The 14066-nt window shown below is 31.6% G+C and overlaps 1 protein-coding gene across 16 annotated transcripts in view; it reads right to left on the bottom strand.

The window, feature by feature from the left end:
* Window positions 1–507: 507 nt before the first annotated feature.
* LOC109538193 (lethal(3)malignant brain tumor-like protein 3) overlaps window positions 508–14066 on the bottom strand; it is a 145635-nt gene continuing 132076 nt past the window's right edge. For 10 of the 16 annotated variants that reach the window (XM_019905329.2, XM_019905330.2, XM_048663742.1 and 7 more), the window contains 5 exons: window positions 10382–12570; window positions 5728–6102; window positions 5487–5679; window positions 5134–5424; window positions 508–1374 (listed from right to left, as the gene is read on the bottom strand). In XM_019905329.2, the coding sequence (XP_019760888.2) occupies window positions 12337–12570 (234 nt within the window). In that variant the 3' untranslated portion in view covers window positions 508–1374; window positions 5134–5424; window positions 5487–5679; window positions 5728–6102; window positions 10382–12336. Of the gene's footprint in view, window positions 1375–5133; window positions 5425–5486; window positions 5680–5727; window positions 6103–10360; window positions 12571–14066 lie in introns of all 16 variants that reach the window. The other 6 variants (XM_048663746.1, XM_048663744.1, XM_048663743.1 and 3 more) reach the window with 6 other exon arrangements.

Here is a 14066-nt window from a genome sequence, read left to right as displayed (position 1 = left end):
TTCCTCCACCAAATGTGGATAATTGAAAGTGGTAAGTGGTTTTCTATTTTTTTTTGTTACTATTTATTTTATTCGTATTTCCACAATGATCACAGCAGAAACAGGAAAGCATTCCAAAAAATCTAATGTTTGTTTTATACACGTAACTTTTTCAGGTTGAAAATGTTGAGTTCCAACTTTATTAATTTTTTACATATATGTATTTATTTATTGATCAAATATGTTTGCGAAACTAATTTAATCATGAAATATGTGAGTGATTGAGGTTTTTGGAAATATTTAAATTTTGCAGAATGCAGAATAAATTTAAAATATTTTGGTACACAATTGTGGTTCATTTTAATAATTTTTAAATAATTTAAAAAAGAAGCATACTCAAAATTGGATAATCGAATATACTCATTTGGAAATATCTTAGCTGATTATATTCCTTTAAGGAAGCGAAATGTATGTATTTTAAAGTAGGTATAAATTTGAAATGTTGATTCATAAAAAACATTCTTAAGCTCCTGGTGTTTTAGAGATATGTATTTCATTATTCTAGAGACACTGTTTCGTTACAAAACCATGAATTTTTGCCTAGTTGTTTTGTATTATATTTAATTCTGTTGCTAATTTCTTTCTGGTTTTTTATACGGTTTTTATTTATACAATACCTTATTAGTCATAATTTTTAGTAGTAGTATCTACGACTTTATTTAGTCTCACATTATTATATGGATGCAATTATGACAATATCCAGATCATAACAAATACTGAGGTGAAATCAGCTGTATGTATAGATGCTTCAGTCATCATAAATGCATTTAAAAATACTTTTTAAAGTTTATCAAAATATAATAAATTTTATTATGTGCATAGACATTGAGGTATATAATTTTCATTTCATTTATATGTACGTTGTAGATAAGAGTTATTATAAAAATATGTTATTTATTTCTAAGATATGAATTAATTATGGAACAGCACAAAGTGACAGAAGTGAGAGAGTCTGAAATCATTCTTAGTTAACTGAATATCAAATTTAATGTTCGTTGATTGTAAAGCGGTTTCAGGTTCCCTTTGTTAGGGAATGGAAGGTTTTAAGATAATTTGCCTCTCAATGTCTATGCACAAGTCTGGAATGGTGGGCTCTACGCTCCGGCGAAGAATCTTCTCCAATTAGGCTGTCTCTTCTCCAAACCTCATCGTCTGGCAGAATTGAGAGCTTCCGCACTTCGTTAACTGCCGACATTCTTCTTCGAAAATCACCAGTCATTGATAGTTTCCGTGAATTTCTGCGCGAATATCCTACTCTGCCTAATATTGTATCATCGCTCGATGAAAGAGAAGCCGGGAAAGAACATCTACGTTGAAGGGGTGAAGGTTGAAAACCTAAAAAAGTGCAGAGTAAAAAATGTTTTCAGTTATTGCTTTTGAAGATTTTTTAAGTAGGCAAGTAATATCAAAACACCGCAATTTGACATTATTATCTAGCTTCTTTTGTCCAAGAGTTTTCCTATGTTTTAATGGCTTTTAGGGACGAGTTTGCGCAAATCGATCAGTCAAAATTAAACACACACAGAGGAAGTTCTGTGATTTCCAGTATGTTTTAGTTTTTACGAGTAATAGTGTTGACTCTGTTAAAGGGAAAGTTTTCTTCATTGTTTTATGGTATTTCCTCCACTTTCTAAACAAAAATGCGGATCTTTTAAGTGGACGCGGTCCTCCGCAATCAAACTCCTGTTTGATAGATAGACCTTCCTTCTTATCCCTTAACTACTCTCAATTTGGTACGCACATAAAAACTCTTAACTTGTAGACTGGGAACTTCACATCTTGTGTGTTTTTAACTCAAAACCTTACAAACTCGAAAATAAACATTACTAAACCGACTGCAAGAACATACCTAAGTTTTATGTTTTTGTATTTCTTCATGCAACACCCAATGTAATATACAGAGTGACCACTTTTACAATACGAGTACATATTTGCGAATAATAAAGTAACATTTGTATAAAGGCTAATCATGCATAAATGCAATAAATCCTTATTTATACAGTTGTCCAGGTTGAACGCCAGTAGATTTAATAGGTGAGAATGCATCAAAAATAAAGTGGGCTTTTATTAAGAAACTGCTCGTAAATGTTTCCTGACAGAAATATTGGTGGTGAAACTTTTTTCTTCGTTAATGTCTTCCAATACTGACGCAATTAATGGCTTGTAAGGGCTTAAAATGAAAACAGGATGGTTAAGTTAGTTTGAATGTGAGTGAAGTGTCTTATCACCTACAATGACTTAGTTGGATATTTTTCAAGTAGAATTCAAACTGAACCTTTCGGTTCTTTGAAAGAAAAAGGGAGAATCCATCATCAATATCCCTAAATCGTAAAGTAACGGGTGTATTCATTTTTACGAGTGTCCGATGCCTACTGTACAAGGCGATTTATCCGATATTTTAAAGTAAAAGTCCCTATAAAGGGTGCCCCGAAAATAATGGGCATGCTTTAGTATACATATACAGAGTGCCAAAATAATAATGTAAGCTCCTATAAAACACCTTCCCTGCCAAGATACCAGCTCCTAAGGAACGCCACTCAAAATCGGATTTTATTAAATAACTTTTATATTATATTAAAGCCTCTGAAACCAATGCTTTTGAAACTCATTTTGCTCTTTGAGTTAGTCAGAGCCGATCAGCTTGTATATTATTAATGCTAATATTTTTAACACCCATCATCATAGCACAAGGACAATATTTTTGGCTAGCCTGAAGTTTAAGCTAAAAAAGTACTCCTGTTTGATATCGATAAAAACAACCGTTTTCTAACAGAATATTATTTCAGTGAGGAAGTTTACCTATTTTTGAAAAACGTAATTTTTGAGGTGTAGTGACAATATTCTCATTCTCGTTTCTATCCCGATATATAAAAAATATCCATTTAGGTATGTGAGTTTACAAATTTTCTTTTTTTGTATAACCAAACAACTTTGCCTCTCACACCTGTTATTTATGAACTAGTCATTTGTTCAAAGCTTGTTTGAAGGGAAAAGTCCGTGTGCAAAAAAATTACTTATGCTGGTTGAACGTTGTAGAAGAGGATCCTTCAACGAAGTCTTCTACAACGTTCTGCACTGCATCCAAAATAACAATATTTCTTGCAATCAAATGCAGCTATTGTACCCCTATAACCTGCAGAAAGTGCATGAACTTACTCAATGTGATTTTCGGAGTAGGATTGGTTGTTCTTGTTGCAACTACAACAAAATATTGGCTTTATTGGGACAATTATTTCCACGTACGAACCCGGTTTTACTGAAAATGGCACTATTAATTCACATAGTTTGCATGTATGGGCCAACATCACTTATTCTACGATTATTTTACGGTATTAATACCAATTTTGTTGGGAATTTTTTGATAGGACCCTTTGTATCGTCGCTACGTCTCAATGCACAACTTTATTTGGAGTTTTTCCAAAATATTTTGAAGATTTATTAGAGGTATCTACAATTTATATGGCCACTTATGCCGACTGTTATTATAAATTAAGACGTAGTATCGTTTCTGCCAGAATCAGCATAATTTAGATGTCATAATAATTGAGCTTGAAGATAGATTAATTCTGAAATAAAGTTGTTTTTAAAAAAGAAAGTTTCAAATTAATCAATAAAATTGTACCGCTAGAGGCAAGAATAAAAAAATAGTCCAAATAGTCCATGTAAGACCTCTTTTCTTTTTGTGTTCTTGTACTTGTACAAGATCTTGATCATCTAAGCAATGGTTTTCCAAAATACCGGATTGGCACTAGAGGATCTTGGCCTTTCAGTTCCCCCGATTTAAATGATTTAGATTTTTATCGATGGCGCTCACCTGAAAAACTTGGTTTATTCCACTTCTCACTACTGTTGAACCTAGGGAAAGACCGTTGCAAAGAAGTATGTTCCATGTCTCATTCCGATTAAATAAAAGAAAATGATGGAATTTTGTGGCGAGTTTAGCAATCCTCAATAAACATAGTTGAAAAACTTTTACTTGAACAATTAGATCAATTAGTTATTTGATGTGACAAATTTAAAATCTATCAAAATAGAAGATATTTTCTGGAAAACTGTTCATTTTATCGTCAAACAAGAGTCCCTTTTCTTAGTTAGTAAAGAGTGTTACAAATTTCAGCATTTGAAAATTTAAATACCAGACATTTAGGTGCATGATTAGGCAATATTTTATGTTTTCCGTCTTGTTTTTGCTCATTTCTCGGAAGCAAAATGAGCAATAGCGCTCATTTTTACATCATTCTAGGGAGAACGAAATGACCTTTTTAGAAAGTTAACCATCGATAAGGAAATATTGGCATTTTTCTTAATAAAGTATTCATTTTAAGAAGTTTTAAGATTGCGTGTTTTTTTTACTTGAAAAGTCGACTCAAACCTAGCGCTGCTTTTTTCGAAGTCGAGAATTGAAAATTCGATTCAGTCATAATAAGATGACTGAGGAAATTCGAGTAGTTTTGACCGAGAAAGCGAAATTTGAATACCATTTAGGTGCAAGATTAGACCAAAATTGTATGTTTCTCGTCTCGTTTTTGCTTATTTCTCGCAAAATAAGCAAGAACGCTAATTTTTACATCATTCCAGAAAGAACTAAATAGCCTTTTTACAAAGTGAACCATCGATAAGGAAATTTTGTCAGTTTTCCCAAAAAGTCTTGATTTCAAGAAGTTTTAGATTTGCGTGTTTTTTTTGTAGCAAAAATGGCTAAAACATGGCGCGGTTTTTTTCGAATTGTCTCAAGAACCATTTGAGCCGCATAATTTGTTAATATGGAAATTCGTCGCACAATATGGAAAATTCTGCGGTTTGCTCAAAATCCATTTACTCGCTTGAATCTGTGAATCGAATCACTTTATTCGAATTAATCGAATTATTCCATTCGATTACCTCCATCCAAAGCAGATTAATATCCATGTTACGTAAGCGGCAGAAGAAGTAGTTTAATAAGTGAGAGTTAAAAATAAATTAAAATAAAATAAAATTAAATAAAAATGTAAACCCAATAAATCGTCCAGTTATTATAAATAAATAACAAGCAAACAGTGAACACACATACGCACAACAGACAGAACAACAGAGTCACCCAGCAACCGCAACTACCTTAGTCTAGTCGCAGTTGTGGGCGGGTAGAGTTCCGCCTACCCTGATGCTGCTGATAGTTTCCTTCGTCCTCACAGTGCGGTTCTAGAATACTTTCCCTCCTTACCAGCTCTCTGCGATGATGCTTCAGAACGGTGAGATCAGCTAACGAGCATTTTTTATTCAACGGGGCTTTTGCTCCTTTCGACTCGTTTTTCTTGTTCCTTGAAGTCTTGGCCCTGTAGAATTCCAATAGAGCAGCTCCCAAGGAAGTGAGCAGCAGAGCCGCGATTATGTAATTTACAACTGCACCTGAAACCGTTCCTTCTATAGATACGTTTGAAGAAATGCTGATATTCCAAACTGATACTTACTCTGTGTTTCGTTGTTGGAATTGTTTTTGGCCAGCTGCTTCTGGTAGATAATGGGTATTTTACGTGCCTCTGGATTGGTAACATCCTCAAGTGTGCAATAGAATCGAGGTAAAGCAAGGGCCGTGAACTGCTTCTTTTTGTTGCGATAAGGGCATGTCGATTGCGGTTTAAAAACTTTTGGTTTGGTTTTGTTCTAAAACATTTTTTAAAGTTGCTTTGTTTACTCCTATATTAAACTTACCATTTCAAACAATTCACATTGTAGATTACAACTCACACAATATGAGATCTGATCAAAAATATTTGCGTTTTCCAGTGAGATCTTTCTGATCGTAACACTGGGTGTGGGAAATGTCGCATAAATAACGCAAAATGCAACTATTCCAGCAATGCAGAGGGTCAGCAGGAGCAAGACACGGTAATTTTGTTCAATGAAACTCTCGGCCATACTTGAAATTGAAATTTTTTCAGCTGGCAGGTCATTTCGCACCTTCTTCATCTCCAGTTTCAATTCAAAACATTTATTTATAAACTCGGTTTTTTAGTGCTTAAAGCCCCACTGTCATATTTTATAGCTCGTTATGCGTTGGTAATAGATCACCTAAAGTAAACGGAACTACCCAAGTTATGGGTTTAGAAAACTCTCTAGTTCAAAGGATAAATGGAGTGTGTAAGTACATTAATTTACCTGGATTCGTTACTTTGAATATACATCGTATACAGTATTTGTTTTCGTATATAACTAGTGCTAATTCACTATGTGAAAAGTCGTTAAATGAGATAAATAGTTTTTTGAACCGATGATATTTATTTAATTTAATTAATGACAACGTTGTAGTAAATGTGAATACTGCTTTCTGTTTTTTGAGTTGATCAGTCAGAGCGAGGGATAGGGGATATTCCATGGTGGAAATGCACTAAATTATTGAGCCCCGATGATGGCTTAAATAAAGCTGAAACGTTGGCCCAAGAAAAATACTCTTTCGTCTGCCACTATCTATTAACCGATCATCCCAAAAAACCGAAAGCAACATCGATCACTTATTATCATCACGGTCACCGAGAAACTTCCACGTAAATGTTACTTGTGAATTTACACTTAATTTAATTAAATAAATAAATGTACGGAATTAATGTTCCATGTCAATTGTTACTTTTTATAAGGATTTGGGTTGTTCAGTCTGCAAATTAAAAAATATTTTTTTATTTTAACAATTCACATAATATATTTTTATATTTTTTATAAGCACCACGTTGTTATTTTACTTTTAATACTTACACATTCGAATATATTTTTTTACTTTTTGATTAAAATTCATGGAGAAGTGCTTTTATTCCATTGTCTTTACTTGTTTTGGCTTTTATTGAAATATTTCGCATATCGTTGTGCAAGCAGTAGGTATACGGGGTGATCACTCTTACAATGTACACCATTGGAATCTCATAAACGCAACGAGATACAGAGTTGATCAAATGACGAAAAAGTTGAGCATTTTAATGCTTATTTTAAAGCCATACTGAAATTAAACCTAGATGTCATGGTTTTCGAAATATCCTGAAAAAACTGTAAACATGTATATTTAAAAAATATTCACAGCAAAAAAACTGTTAATCCGATTTTCATGAAACTTGGGCTACTTACATTTTTAATAAATGCCCTTTTCATGGTAGGGTTCGATTTTTTTTATTTGTGTCTAGTATTGCATAGTAACAGTCCACTTTGATTTTTCTTATGGACGCCATATTGACTTTTTATCGTACTAAATAGAGAAAAAAGTAGCTTTTTAATGGTGTAACGCACATGGATAGAAAAGCGGTATTTTATCCCAAAACAGCATTTTACAAAGCTGCGTTCTCAAGTTACTAATGTCATTCTTTTAACGTGCAGTACAATTATTTTTGTGAATAATTTGCATTCCCAATTGTTATTATCCATTAACTGGACAACACGGAAGAATGGTAAGATATTCGGTACGTGAACGATATGTGTAATAGTTACTTGCGCAACAATCGAAACTCTGTCTACGCAGCGCGAAACCATGAGGAACTCTATCTATATATAGGAAAGACGGCAACCAAATAGAAATATTTTCCAGCGTTCGTTTGTTCATCTAGAACAGTTCGGAACATTACAGAATTTAAGGAGAACCCGTGAATGGTAATCGAAATGTAATTAATGTTTTGGCACAAGTCCATATTAATGCTGAAACAAGTCAACGGAAAATTGCTAGAGATTGCAATTTGTCAAAATCTGGACTCAGAAAATGCTCCAGAAACATAAATATCACGACTTTAAGTTTCAACCCGTACAAAACTTACATCCAGGAGACGATCAAATACAACTCGAATTTTGTCAGTGGTTTCAAATTCAACTGCCGGAAGATGCTGCTTTCGCTACTAAAATACTATGGTCAGATGAAACCTTATTTACGAATAGTGGAATGTTCAACAGAAAAAATAAACATTTCTATGCGGTTCGGAATCCACACTTAGTGCAGGAAGTGAGGCCACAAATTCGTTTTTCTGTTAATGTTTGGTGTGGTCTACTAGATAATAAACTCCTGGGACCTTACATTATACCTGGTCGTTTAAATGGTCCGACATATTTAAGTTTCCTCCAAAATGAGTTCGAGGAAATGTTAAATAATTTACCCCTGGCAACATTAAGAAACTTGAGGTGGTATCAACAGGATCGTGCAGGTCCACATAATTCGCGAATTGTTAGAGAATAATTAAACGAACGGTTTCGCCATACATGGATTGAAACTAATGGACCCGTGCGATGGCCAGCCGATCTCCTTGCTTGAATTCTCTTGACTATTTCTTATGCGGAGCCGTGAAGGATAGAGTTTATGATAGACCAGCACAAAATATAGATTTTTTTAAAGTAAAAATTTTGGAAACGTTTCAGTCGATTAAGGCAGAAAACATTCGCGACGCAGTATTAAATATGAACAGAAGAACACAGCTTTGCATTGATCATAGAGGAAGTTACTTCGAACTATTTTTGTATTTTTGTAAGATATGTTGCGTACAAAAGCCGGTTTTGTATGAAATATTTAATTATTTCCCATGAAGACTTGATTCCATTGAAAAACTATCAAATACATTTGCAAGTGTATTATTACTTTTTTACCCAAGTGTGTTACACCATTAAAAAGCTATTTTTTTTCTCTATTTAGTACGATAAAAAGTCAATATGCGTCCATAAGAAAAATCAAAGTGGACTGTTACTATGCAATACTAGACACTTATTAAAGAACTACCATGAAAAGGGCATTTATTAAAAATGTAAGTAGCCCAAGTCTCATGCAAATCGGATTAATAGTTTTTTGCTGTAAATATTTTTTAAATATACATGTTTGCAGTTTTTTTCAGGATATTTCGAAAACTTAAAATTAATTAACATTATTAAAATGCTCAACATTTCCGTCATTTGATCAACTCTGTATCTCGTTGCATTTAGGAGATCCCAACATTGTAAGACTGACCACCCTGTATAACATGAAAAATTATAATTATAATCTTTGTAGAATGAAACTCTCAGGAATATTTTTTGTAAAATGGACTCCCAGATAGATCTACAAATTGAAAACCAAAAAGTATCTCTGCAAATTTCAATAATATGCGATAATATTTGCAACTTCTATGTATTTTAGGTCACGTTTCATATAATGATTTTATTTTCAAATTGTTTTTCTTTCTATACGTTATGGCATAGTTGCGTTCTCGTGAATTGGGACGGTTCTCAAGTTCTTGTAACATACTTGAGGTTTTATCAGTCAATTTTCGGCTTTGTTTTCTGATTAAGATAGCTAATTTGATTTTAATTTTAAAAAAATACGACAAACCGAAAATATAAATATTAGTTTTGAAAATTATATTTTTTTCCAAATTTTGTTGTTTTGAGAACAGAAATTTTATTTAAAAAAATTAAATCCGCATTTAAGCTGTGTAGCCAATTTTGCGAAAAGTTAACAATTTAATAAAACATTTAATTAAACCAATTGACTGATTATTCAATTTACTCTTAGTCCTCATCACCTGGACTTACCTGGCAAAAATTATAGAAATGGTTAAATTTTTAAGAAAGAAAATTAATTTACTAAATTAAACTACTACTCGATATTTCTGTGCAATATATTTAACACTTTAAGAGAACAGTTTAATGATGTTATCAGTTGAAATTTAAAAAAACACTGCAATTTTTTTTGGCAAAAGATAGGGAGACCCAAATTAAAGAAAAAGCACCCAAACGATCGAACTCAAACAATAAAAACAATCTGCTTTAGAATAACGTATGTTTATACGACAAATACACACAAATAAAACGATAAATAGTCATTCTGTATATAAAATGTTTATGATTTTTTAGATATTCCTTTCGAAACTTGCCAAAATTGTTGCTTATTTTAAACTCTACTTCTGAAAAGTTTTTTGATTTGCAAGATGTTTTATTTTTTCAAAATTAATATTTTTTACCCATGTACATATTTTTAAAATGGTATTTAACTTGTTGTTTTTTGTTATACTTTTTATATACTTTTATACCTAACTTCTATTCTGTAGCGTTTTGACGAATAAATGTAATTATTCTTTACTTTTTAAACAACCGGAAATCAATGAACAATTATATTTATATTTTAAGGATTATCCACATTCAATCAAAATTTTAAAACCCATGTTTATATGAAAAAAAATCGTTTTTTTTTTAGATAATGTAAAATTTCTATTGAAAATAATCAAAATAAGGCAGTCAGGCAAAAGCATTTTTCTAAATAGAAATCCTTAGTTATTATACGGTAGGATTCTTTCAAGAATGATCAAAATCTCTCAGAAGAACATGTCATATATAGATAAAGGTATTTTTTTACAAATTTCCTAATGTTTGCAACCTCAAATTGTAGCATTAAATATTCGTAATTATTCCGGAATTCACTTGAATCCAACCAAACATCACTAAATACACAGTCGGCACACAGTTACTTTCCAGTCAAGTTTTTCGTAAATCTGGAAACCCAAAGTATCAAAAGTGAATACCTCTCATTCAATATAACATCCATACTGAATTGGTCTGGTAAATATGTGGGATGAATGTGGAAAATCGATATACAGACGAACGATCGCCTGAGTTTTGCGCACTATAGTTAGAAGGAAACTTGCGAGAATAACGACCTGGATGCTTGGAAAACCCTTAAAGAGCTGGCAGAACGCAAGCGCTTCTATGTATACTGGAAAAACTATCATTGCCGCATTGTTTTTCCAGCTGTCTATCATTATCTGTGGTTATTACTTATTTACTCATGAAATACCTTGTTTGCATGTTTAATCTGCGCTATCAACGCGAAATTTGATTGAAAAAGATTGATAATTTTTCCTAATTTTAATCACACACTTTTGATAAGCAACTTGGTCTGGATTAATGATAATGTCTTGATTAAGTTTAGTACACACATACAAACATTTTTTAGTTATTTCAATCAGTCAGTACTTTGTCTAGCTTTTATCGGACGAGAAAATAAAACACTTGAAAATTATTTTGTTTCTCGTATTTCCAATAGCCTTCAGGCCTATAAAATTAACAAACACAAAAATTTTCTACTTCTATTATAAATACATTTATATTATACTTATAAATCGAGTTATTGCAACTTCGGCAACTTGTTTAATACTACTTGTTAATAATAATAAATAATTGTTATTATCGTTTAAAAATATATATACATATTATTACATTACGACAAACTGTACATATTAAAACTACTGTAACTATAACGAGTTTGTTATAAATCTACGGGTTTTCTGATATGCATCAGAGTTTCGCTTGCAAAAGCGAGCACTTAAATTTTTTGTTAACAATTTTTATTGTATTTATCATTATCATGTTTTTGCAAACTAATCCCATCTGACCAGATCTAAGAGGTCGATCGAAACCGGTTCTGGGGTGTTTGCTATTGGCTCTAATCAACAACACATATTGTTGGAGTTGTTGCTTCAACGCTGTACTGTACTTTTACAGAACATCTTAGATCAACAATTTTTTCAAATATGAATTTTTATGTTTGTGTGCTGGAAATTTGAAAAGTATACTATCGATAATTAAAGAGCATAATAATTGTATAAAAATACGTATTTCCGTTGGCATTTTAGGCTTTCACTGTACAATTTTTGTCTATTTGTGTGATAAAGTTGCAAATGAGAAATATTGTATTGAGCACCAATGAAGCAAATTGTTGTTTGCAATTTTTAATTATCTGCATTGAATTACTTAATTCATTACTTACACATAACTATACGTATTACACATGTTTGCCAACATACTATTTACACTGTTTTCAAATAATATACATATATTATATACATTAATTTTTAATTATTAATATAAGATTTCAGTTATAAAAATATTTACTAAAAAAATCAAATATAAAAAGCATTTTCATATACTTACCCGAAAAGGTCAATTTAAGTAATTTTGGCATCTATTTTTATTATATTTATACATATACAGGGTGACCAATATTACAATGCTTTCCAAGGGGATCTACGAAATCGTAAGAGATACAAAGTCGGTTAAATTAGAAAAGTTATGACATCAACTTACATACATGACGTTTTCAAAAAACAAGTTTTTATTTTAGTTTTTGGTTAATTTTGGATATTTGGAAAATGATAAAAGGTGCTATCAGAAAGTTTTTTTGTATATTATTTGAAATAATTTTAGAAATAAAGGAAAACGCAAACCGGAAAATTCACTTCGTATCTCTTACGGTTTGGGAGATCACCAAGCAAAGCATCCTTATCTTGTGCACCCTGTATAACACATACGTTAAAAACTCCTTCTTCCGATCACTTATCTAGAAGGGGCCGAATCTGGAGATATTTCGCCATTTCTCGGCGGAGATTCAATATCATTAATTGCGTTTGAATGACAACTTGAACAATATTTGGTATAGTTTCCAAGTTTTTTCGCCAATATTGAGCGCAATTTCAAGGCAGGTCCCAACTTCATTCCGAGCGTTTGCGTTAAATGTTCCTCAGTGAGTAAAGGAAGGCCGCTTCCATCTATTTGCTGTTCGCGAAACATCTGAAAATTACAGCAACATATTAGTTAGTTAAACAGGATTTCTTGCATATATCGTGTGGCCCTTTTTAATTCAAATTTTACCTGACGAGAAAACAAACACGTAAAATTTAGGAAAACAATTATGGCGACATTCGAGTTTTAAGGGGCCACATTTTATACAAACTGCTAATAAATAAAAAACTGCTAATAAAAGTTACCCAATCAATTTCTAAAAGTTACAGTTTTGCGTATGATGGGGGTTGGCTACACAAATATTTAAAATCTTGATAGAAACTGATAGTTATGAGCTGTAATGCAGATTTGAAAAACGGTTATATTGGAGTTACATAGCAGTTACTCACAACTAATATAAAACATTAAATTTAAATTGTTATTCTTTAACTAAAGTATCGAGTAATTTCGTCGCCTAAACGTTTCATCAACGTTCAAAATCATTTTATAAGGGTTCTATAAAATATTTTATAATTTTGTTGTATAAGCGTTTATATGACAAAGTTATAAAATAACATATTACCATATTTTTTATAATAATAATATAAGTTACAATTGCAGAAATTATTAAGCAAACAAATTTAATGAAAAATTACTATTACTTAATTAAACTAAAACTAAATCTAGAAATAAAAATATTGGTCTCCCGGCAAATGATATGACCCCAAAAGGGTTTTTAAAATTTTTCCATTCTTTTATCGGTTTCTATTCAGACTTTCATTCACGAAGTTGGATTTTAAAAGTTACAATTTACTAAAAACCAAACTTTTTCAATCGCCGATAAAAAAATAAAAGTGTCCCCATGTAAAATAAACGATACATTTGAGTCATTTAATTTTGAAATTAAATTATTGGACATCCTGCATAAGCCTACATTAAAATTAAATTTGAAGGTTGCTTTAGAAAAATTGTCAAAGTGTACCTACAGCGTGAATAACTACTGAAACAAACCTTTACTTTTTAAATCTTTTTTGTCCCGTAATTTTCCGATGTTTTCATATTATATCAAAAAGTGGTCACATTTTCTGTGTTATGCCTTAATTAAACTTAGGCTCATTTTTCGTATACAATTTTAAAACATAAACATATCTTAAAAACACAAGCTTTATTTTTTACAAACTTCTTTTTGGGTATTTCGCCTCAAAAATTTTTGTCTTTAAAAAAGACAGAATTTCCTCACGTCTTTTATTACAGATTGATAAATAGTGCTCCTATTTCGCAATAAGAACGAATTATTTATCAAAAAGTAATCAAGAACTATCAGCTAGAGGGTATCCTGCGACACACTTAGGCTCAAGCTGTAAGAGAAAATTCCAATTAGTAGAGAAATTAGTTTGAAAAATTACCTTGACATTTCGATAGCCATTTTCTGCTATCGTTATCAAAAGAACCTAAATGAACCTAAAAAAAAGTATGTTAATAAATTGTGTAACAATAGTAGGATAATATAATATATCAAAATTCGCTCTGATAATTCGTTTGTGCAAATTGTCAGTTATGTGACT

This window comes from Dendroctonus ponderosae, unplaced genomic scaffold (assembly GCF_020466585.1).
Source record: "Dendroctonus ponderosae isolate FM_Combo_2020 unplaced genomic scaffold, Dpon_F_20191213v2 Dpon_F_20191213_2, whole genome shotgun sequence".
Classification (NCBI taxonomy): domain Eukaryota; kingdom Metazoa; phylum Arthropoda; class Insecta; order Coleoptera; family Curculionidae; genus Dendroctonus; species Dendroctonus ponderosae.
This window is presented reverse-complemented; position numbering and strand designations above follow the sequence as displayed.